Source organism: Littorina saxatilis, linkage group LG1, assembly GCF_037325665.1.
Source record: "Littorina saxatilis isolate snail1 linkage group LG1, US_GU_Lsax_2.0, whole genome shotgun sequence".
In the NCBI taxonomy this organism is placed as follows: domain Eukaryota; kingdom Metazoa; phylum Mollusca; class Gastropoda; order Littorinimorpha; family Littorinidae; genus Littorina; species Littorina saxatilis.
The window spans coordinates 23,514,293-23,524,140 of NC_090245.1; the positions used below are offsets into that span (position 1 = coordinate 23,514,293).

A 9,848-nucleotide genomic window follows, 5' to 3' on the forward strand; every position below is an offset into this window, starting at 1 on the left:
GCGGTGGACTGACGATGCTACGAATATATGCTCTTGCTGTAAAAATGCAGTGAGTTCAGTTTCATTCTGTGAGTTCGACAGCTTGACTAAATGTTGTAATTTAGCCTTACGCGACTTTTTCTTTCTTCTTTTTACATTTAGTCAAGTTTTGACTAAATGTTTTAACGTAGAGGGGGAATCGAAACGAGGGTGGTGGTGTGTGTCTGTGCGTGTGTGCGTGTGTGTGTGTAGAGCGATTCAGACTAAACTACTGGACCGATCTTTATGAAATTTGACATGAGAGCTCCTGGGTATGATATCCCCGGACATTGTTTTCTTTTTTTCGATAAATGTCTTTGATAACGTCATATCCCGTTTTTTGTAAAAGTTGAGGCGGCACTGTCACATCCTCATTTTTCAATCAAATTGATTGAAATTTTGGCCAAGCAATCTTCGACGAAGGCCGGACTTCGGTATTGCATTTCAGCTTGGTGGCTTTAAAATTAATTAATGACTTTGGTCATTAAAAATCTGAAAATTGTAAAAATAAAAAAATAAAAAAATTATAAAACGATCCAAATTTACGTTCATCTTATTCTTCATCATTTCCTGATTCAAAAAACATATAAATATGTTATATATGGATTAAAAACAAGCTCTGAAAATGAAAAATATAAGAATTATGATCAATATTCAATTTTCGAAATCAATTTAAAAACACTTTCATCTTATTCCTTGTCGGTTCCTGATTCCAAAAACATAGATATGATATGTTTGGATTAAAACCACGCTCAGAAAGTTAAAACGAAGAGAGGTACAGAAAAGCCTGCTATCCTTCTCAGCGCAACTACTACCCCGCTCTTCTTGTCAATTTCACTGCCTTTGCCACGAGCGGTGGACTGACGATGCTACGAGTATACGGTCTTGCTGAAAAATTGCAGTGCGTTCAGTTTCATTCTGTGAGTTCGACAGCTTGACTAAATGTTGTATTTTCGCCTTACGCGACTTTTTAAAAAAAATTTTTTTTACATATATATATATATTCATCTGTTTATAATCTATTTCTTTATTATGTCTTGTGTTTGCTCAACAATTTGATTAGCAATACATTACATGTGTTTTCAAGTGTTAAATGTTTAATTGGTTTTTGTTTTTTTATAACATTAACAATTCTGAATGGCATTTTACGATGGCTCCAAACACAAGCTCCACTGTTTTCTGAGGCGACCAGACTTGTATTGATTTTACATAACTTGACTTTCTCTTTTTAGCTTCTCTCACTCTAAGTTTTCTGACACATTTGCTTGTAATCAATAACCAGCAAAAATAGACTAGTTGTGTTAAATATGTGTGTGTTTGTATTGGTGTGAGAAATAAAAACAAGTCGCGTAAGGCGAAATTCGGAAATAACAACATTTAGTCAAGCTGTCGAACTCACAGAATGAAACTGAACGCACTGCATTTTTTCACGAAGACCGCATACTTGTAGTTTCGTCAGTCCACCGCTCGTGGCAAAGGCAGTGAAATCGACAAGCCAGAATTGTGCGGTAATGGTCACGCTGAGCAGGATAACACGCTTTTCTGTATCTCTATTCTTTTTGGCGTACTGAGTTGGTTTTTAATCCAAACATATCTTATCTACATGTTTTTTGAATCAGGGACCGATAAGGAATAAGATGAAATTGTTTTTAAATCGATTTCAGAAAATTAATTTTAATCATAAATTTCATTTTTTTAATTTTCAGAGCTTGTTTGTAATCCAAATATAACATAACATGTATATGTTTTTGGAATAAAAGAATGACGGAGAATAAGATGAAATTGTTTTTGGATCGTTTAATAAAAAAAATAATTTTAATGACAAGTTTCCAATTTTTGACTCACATGCGAAGCAGGAGTGAGTCTATGTACTCACCCGAGTCGTCCGTCCGTCCGTCCGTCCGTCCGTCCGTCCGGAAAACTTTAACGTTGGATATTTCTTGGACACTATTAAGTCTATCAACACCTGATGTGGCCTGATGGTGTATGGTTACAAGATCTCAAAAAACATGTGCGGCAACTTGACCTCACTTCAAGTTCAAGGTCACAGGGGCCGTAATTGTTGTCTTAAAAACGACCATTTTTCACATTTTCGCATTTTTTTCTGAAGTTATCGAGAATGGCAACGTTAGCTATGTATGCTATACAGGCCAATGTAAGCCCTATCTTTGGACACCAGTTTGGTTGACCTGGCTTCAAGGTCAAGGTCGCAAGGGTCCTTTAAAGTTGGATTGTATACATATTTTGAAGTGACCTTGACCCTGAACTATGGAAGATAACTGTTTCAAACTTAAAAATTATGTGGGGCACATGTTATGCTTTCATCATGAGACACATTTGGTCACATATGATCAAGGTCAAGGTCACTTTGACCCTTATGAAATGTGACCAAAATAAGGTAGTGAACCACTAAAAGTGACCATATCTCATGGTAGAAAGAGCCAATAAGCACCATTGTACTTCCTATGTCTTGAATTAACAGCTTTGTGTTGCATGACCTTGGATGACCTTGACCTTGGGTCAAGGTCACATGTATTTTGGTAGGAAAAATGTGTAAAGCAGTTCTTAGTGTATGATGTCATTGCTAGGTTTAGTTATTTGACCTTGACCCTGAAGGTCAAGGTCATGTAAAGGTCAAGGTCAAGCATGTGAGTCGTATGGGCTTTGCCCTTCTTGTTAATGACCAAATTCATTAATTATTTTTTAAGCCACCAAGCTGAAATGCAATACCAAAGTCCGGCCTTCGTCGAAGATTGCTTTGCCAAAATTTCAATCAATTTGATTGAAAAATGAGGGTGTGACAGTGCCGCCTCAACTTTTACATTAAAAGCCGGATATGACATCATCAAAGGTATTTATCGAAAAAATAAAAAAAATGTCCGGGGATATCATTCCCAGGAACTCTTGTGTAAAATTTCATAAAGATCGGTCCAGTAGTTTAGTCTGAATCGCTCTACACACACACACAGACACACACACACACTCACACACACACACACACACACACACACACACACACACACACACACATACACCATGACCCTTGTCTCAATTCCCCCTCTATGTTAAAACATTTAGTCAAAACTTGACTAAATTTAACAACAGGGTGATGTATCAAATGACACATGAACTAGAATAGACGTAGAAGCAGACGTGACGTAGAACTTGGGTCCGTGGGTGTGGAAAGAGCTTCATTGATCATTCATAACTTTGTGTTTGACGTCGCTTCTGAAAATAGAAATATAGAAATGTCATCATTGAGGTACACGTGACTGCAGAAAAAGCTTGTTTTGAAAGCGTTAATGCATTTTTTGGGGTAGCAAGGAAAGATTTTTTGGAAAGTATTTTTACTTAATTGACACTAGATGGTTTATGGTTTCTGCATCTCTCTAGGCGTGGGCTGTTTCCCCCTCATATATGCGGATGTTTAGATAATAGTTTATCATGTCAAAAGCACTGCCCACACTTTCTCTGTTGCGTTAAAAATCCTTTCAGCGCACTCAACATTTCCACAGAGAGTTGCAGACAGTTTTAAAAGCGAATGGCTCAATGAGAGCTGTTGAATTTGTTGTAAGCTTTTGGAGTAAGGGACATATTATAGCACCATTGTGTTCATCTGGTTTTTGAGACTGCTGGTTTTTTGCTGGATCATAATTAAACTGAAGATGAATAAGGTTTGTACAACAACAAGTGATCAAGTTTGTTATCACTGATTTTGTGCTGCCATATTTTACATGTACTTCTGATTTGATCTCACTGAACTTATACTTAGCCTGAGTCTTTCATTCTATCAGTATCACATTCCTTTTCTGTCTGTGTTTGCTGATTGACAAATGAGGTTGAAACTTGGCACTGTTGCACCATATCTTATATGGGAACATTTACCTTAGGAGCAGATGAAATGCATTTTGAGCAAAAATATTTCCAGATGGCTTAAATTCTGACTACAGGGTAACATAGGGTTACAACTATTTCTGACTTGCAGGGTAAATTCACCAGGACAACATCTCCCGCAGTGGGGCACTGCGGTTATGAAATTAAAGGCCCCTCCTGTTTTTGGAACCGCAGGAGCTTTCTAGTTTGCTGTTAGGTAGATTTTTGGTTCCTCTTTCCTGTCATGCTCTCTTTTTCTTCATGAATTCTTTTCTTTTTTCTGCCTTCTTGCTCATTCACCCGTATTTTTTCCAAAAATCTCTTCTCTTGCCGCTTGTCTCGCGATTCATGTATAGTTTAATCTGTTAGTGTTCTGATGTAAGTCCAGCAGTAGATAGGTTAAGCCTATTTTAACATACTGGAAACTGGTAATCTTCCAGTAGGTATTAATTTAGTTTTACTAAAGCCTGCTGGGACACAAGTAATGGGTTAGTGCATTTGTAAACAGGAATCGCTTGACAAGTGGCCCCCTTCATCCCCCCCTTCCTCGTCCTGATATGGCTCTGCGTAGTCGGCTGGACGTTAAGCAACAAATAAACAAACAAACAAAGGACAACATCAGAAACATACTTTAATTGGCATATTATATGACAGGTTTGGTTTGATATTTTCAATGTATAGAATTAATATTTTGGGTTCATTCAGGCTATCCTCTAGTGTTTTAGTCTTTACAGTTCGCTTTATACAGTTTAGATAACCAAATTAATGTTTTTAACATTTTTGAATGGAATATTTTTATGTTCGCAATAAGCAGTTTGCTGGGAGAGCTATATAGAGAACAAATAAGCAGTACGAGCACATCTCAATACTCTAGTGACTCAGCAGAAACTCGGTTGATTGCATATGATTGCAGAAGAAGAAGAAGAAGATTGCATATGTATTAAAGCTTTAATTCGTGTACAAATAAGTTGATAAGCTGTAGTCAATGAAATTTTGAATTTGCATCAGTCAGTCAAAAGTTAAGGAGAAGAAACAGAAGCGTATGGGATATGGAAGCGAATTTGTAGGAAAACCTTTTTCCAGCAAGAGATAATTGGAGATGTAATCATATTCAAGCAAAACAAATATCAATGTCAGTGCTTAAATTTCTCAGGAATTAATGGCGTCACTGATCCTGTCCTACGGGCTACAGCAATACGTACGCCACACTAGAGTAGACTATAAAATATTACATGCTCATGTTCTTTTGAAAGTTAATGAACAAATATATGTGGGTGAAACGCACACTTTTATTTGTTTGCATTTTCACATGATTAACAAACTAATTCTTTTTAATGTTTTAGATTCTGTCGGTAAACTTGTCAATCCACTGTGGCATAAGAGCTAAACTGAATTGGCTCATCGCACTGTTGCTCGTCCTTCACTGGACATTTTGGATTTTTTTCTGGCTGATCAATATCAAGAGAGGGGAAACAAATGCGTTTGAGGGAAGTCAGTTTGCTCCCATAAGACTTTTGTGCCTTTGCCGATGAGAGTATTCGTTCAGAGCAATCAATCAATCAAATATATGAGGCTTATATCGCGCGTATTCCGTGGGTACAGTTCTAAGCGCAGGTATTTTTTTATTTTTTTTTATTTTATGCAATTTATATCGCGCACATATTCAAGGCGCAGGGATTTATTTATGCCGTGTGAGATGGATTTTTTTTTACACAATACATCACGCATTCACATCGGCCAGCAGATCGCAGCCATTTCGGCGCATATCCTACTTTTCACGGCCTATTATTCCAAGTAACACGGGTATTTTGGTGGACATTTTTATCTATGCCTATGCAATTTTGCCAGGAAAGACCCTTTTGTCAATCGGATCTTTAACGTGCACACCCCAGTGTAGTGTACACGAAGGGACCTCGGTTTTTCGTCTCATCCGAAAGACTAGCACTTGAACTCACCACCTAGGTTAGGAAAGGGGGGAGAAAATTGCTAACGCCCTGACCCAGGGTCGAACTCGCAACCTCTCGCTTCCAAGCGCAAGTGCGTTACCACTCGGCCACCCAGTCCTCAGTGCCACCATTGGCATTGTGTTTAAACCAGTATCGTGTTATCGTCTTCTTTTCAGTGTCACAAGTTCATACAATCATGCTTCAATAGTTTTTCTCTGACTAATGCCTTGGGCTATGTCTACATCTGACTTTGAGCAGCCATTCATCTGTGGATAAAGACAATTAGCTGAATGGGCCTCAAGTAGGGAAGGAACATGATCTTGTGTGGAGCTTAGCAAGTTCATTATCATAGCCTTTAGATTTTGTAGGAATTTACATATCGAATGTCTGTGTGGTTTTCTCATTGATTACCTTTGCTCTGTCTTTACTTGGAACAGATTTTGAAGAAATCAAGATCCACCATGGCTGTCAAGTTCTCTGGAGCTGCCAGTCTGAAGTCTCAGCAGGCCCACGACACAAGCTACATCTGTGTGTGCTCCGACGGTAAGAATGTCACGGTCAACCCTACTCAGTTGTCCATCTTCTCTGGCTACTTTGCCTCCCTGCTACACAGTGAAATGAAGGAGACTCGCACAAAGTCCATCTCCCTGAAACTGGTCCATTCCGACGTCCTTCAGCTCATTGTCAACCTCCTGGCAAAATGTCAAAAGCACCAGGAGGATGGTGTGGAGTTTCTGGAAAAGAGCCAGTCAAACACACGCACGTTGACGCAGATTCTAGATGCTGCAGACTACCTTGACATTCCAGTGTTGAAGGAAGTGGTAGATGAATACTTGTGTCGGGCAAAGCCTGTTTCAATGGAGAACTTTGAGGACATGCTAGCACTGAATCATAAGTACTCTCTTACCAGACTGGGCCTGGACATAGTGAAGTTTATGGCCAGCCAGGTGACTGACTTGTGTGCCTCGGACTGCTGGCTGGAGCATCTCTCCTCTTCAGTGCTGGAAGCTCTACTCTCGAGTGACAAAACAAAGGTAAGAAACAATTCTGCTTGTTCTTTGTTTATAAGCATTTTGGAGTGGGTTGGAAGGGGGGGTGAGGATCTTGGTTTGTAAGGGGAGGTGCTTGTGTGCTGGCAAAATTGATGTGAATTTGTCTCTAAGTATTTATAAAGGAGTAGGTCCGAGCTAGGACTCAAAGATTTTTTATTTTGTTTGGTTTGTTTCCTGGTACATGTAGTCCAAATTTGGGAAATACTTATTATGAGGAACAAACATTTATTAATCGACACCAACAAAACCAAGACGAATCCAAAAATCCAAAATCAAAAGAAATTCTTTCAGAGATCATTAATTTGGATTAGTCACCCTGCAGAACAGAATAATACTACATGTCCAGTACAGTACTTATGCAATTGCAAAATGATGGTTATGATTTATTGCATGCATCTTGGAAGAGAGAATTCCTAGTTTAGGCAGCAATTAACCACACATGTTCATGAGTCTTATACTAGTTATAGTCAAAACTAGTTAGTCCTTCTGTTTTTTGCTTTCTGGTTATGACAGAAACCTTGATGTAGCTCCTTTGTCACAGGTGAACTCAGAGTGGGAGCTGGTGAGGTTGGTAGAGCAATGGCTGCGCTGCGGTCCTGCCGAGATCACTGCTGACCCTGACAAAAACCTCAGGTTAATGCTGAAGCACATTCGCATTACAGAAATAGTCTGCGACAATGAAGAGGAAGACCCTCCTAACGGGCTACGGCCGGACATTCTAACGTACATCTCTGAAGAAGTGCGTATGTATAAAGCGGACCCTAAAGCCTACAGGATCTCGAATCCTGATCAGAGCAACATCCGCCGCCCTGTGGATGTGGTGGTTTCTTTGGGCACTCACGACAGTATTCCATCCATGTTCTTCTGCTTGCCGGTGTCTGTCGCTTCCATGACAGACGTGCCATCAAGAGGGGTGGAAACCTTGCGGAAGAAGATCCACTTCTCGGAATTGCGACACTCCTCTTTTCAGCTGCCTGTGCTGTGTCTACGTGAGTTTTCAGCCTGCAGTCTCAACAACATCCTGTACATCGCCGGAGGGCAGAACTCGTTTTCCGACAGTGGCGAGGATGCTTTGTCCTACACCTTTGAGCTGGACCTGTCAGATCTCCGCTGGACAGAGGTAGGTGTGAGGTCAGAAGACAATCTCAGAATTGTCTATCTCAGTTATTTTAGCTGAAAGTGAAAAGGATTCTGATCGATTCTGGCTGTTGTTGTAAAAAGGAAAGAAGACTTGTGCTCAGAAAAAATGAAATGAAGAGGAAACTGGTTTATCTATTGAATAAAATGTGGGAACATTCGGTAAGCTTATACCCTTGGAGTGTTGTTAAGAGTCCAAAGTATTTTTTCTTTTGTTTGAGTTCAAATACATGACTCATTGAGAGATTTGTAAACCTAACATTCTGGCAAATTTATACAACAAAGACATTCCTCTACAGATGATGAAAACAATTGAAGTAAAAGAAGAAAAGTAAATCATACAAATATTGATGTAGACGTGTAATGTAATTTGTTTTAAATTCAAATTTTCTTTGTCACCATTCTCATTGTCTAGATTTGTACACTTTGATTTGATGCAGCTCCACAACTTAATTGGCACACAATAACAGAATTTGAACCATCACAGAGGAACCCCTCTTTTAAGAACTCCAAAAATCTGAGAAAAGCAGGTCTTAAAAAGGAGGGATTCTTAAAATGTGGGTAGATTTACAGAGGTTATGAACACAATGTCTGCAAAAACAAGGTCTTAAAGGTTCAAGGAAGTCTTCAATTGGGGGGTCTTCACTCATTTATATGGCTCTGTCTGACCAGGTACGGATATATCCGTAAACACAGTCACTTCAGTCGCTTCCTGTAACGTCGATCTAACGCCTGCATTCCATCTTGTTGATACACAGTTACTACAATTCTGAGTGAAGTGACCTGCTGCAGCACAGCTGGTCTCAGCTAAAAAAAAAACCTTGGTCAACATAGGTGGTGTAGAAAGTGTTGAAAGGGGGGTTCCACCGTACCTGGGATCCAGGTTTTGTTAATATGAAACCCACAAAGAATGGTTTCTTTTGTGTAGGTTTGCCGCATGCAGGAGCCACGCTGCGTGTTCTACCTGGGAGCTCTGAACGGCAACCTGTATGCTGTGGGCGGAGCTAACAACACCGGGGAGCTTTCTTCTGTAGAACGTTATGATCCTTGTCAGGACACGTGGATCTACCAGGCAGCATTGCCAAGTGCTGTTCATGAACACGCAGGTGAACAATCTTTGTCATGCTTCATATAGTTATAGAATTGAATTTATTTGAGACACTAGTGTGGAATGGACTTGTGACAATTGAAGTCGAAAATTGAATTTGAGGTGATGTCATTATTGTAGTTGTTCTTTGTGTATGTGCATGTGTCTGTCTGTGTCTGTGGTTTGTTAATTTTTACATTTAGTCAAGTTTTGACTAAATATTTTAACGTAGAGGGGGGAATCGAGACGAGGGTCGTGGTGTGTGTCTGTGTGTGTGTGTGTGTGTCTGTGTGTGTAGAGCGATTCAGAGTAAACTACTGGACCGAACTTTATGAAATTTTACATGAGAGTTCCTGGGTAGATATCCCCAGACGTTTTTTCTTTTTTTTTGATAAATGTCTTTGATGACGTCATATCCGGCTTTTTGTAAAAGTTGAGGTGGCACTGTCACACCCTCATTTTTCAATCAAATTGATTGAAATTTTGGCCAAGCAATCTTCGACGAAGGCCGGACTTTGGTATTGCTTTTCAGCTTGGAAGCTTAAAAATTAATTGATGACTTTGGTCATTAAAAATCTGAAAATTGTAATTACATTTTTTTTGTTTCAAAACGATCCAAAATTACGTTCATCTTATTTTTCATCATTTTCTGATTCCAAAAACATATACATATGTTATATTCGGATTTAAAACAAGCTCTGAAAATTAAAAATATAAAAATTATGATTAAAATAA

General features: G+C 39.1%; 1 protein-coding gene across 1 annotated transcript in view; it reads left to right on the forward strand.

The window, feature by feature from the left end:
- Nucleotides 1–9,848, forward strand: part of LOC138965155 (kelch-like protein 13) — a gene marked incomplete in the record, with an annotated part of 28,235 nt that overhangs the window by 5,920 nt on the left and 12,467 nt on the right. Inside the window, 3 exon segments of the mRNA XM_070337283.1 lie at nucleotides 6,275–6,871; nucleotides 7,431–8,009; nucleotides 8,955–9,132. Of these exon segments, the coding sequence (XP_070193384.1) occupies nucleotides 6,275–6,871; nucleotides 7,431–8,009; nucleotides 8,955–9,132 (1,354 nt within the window).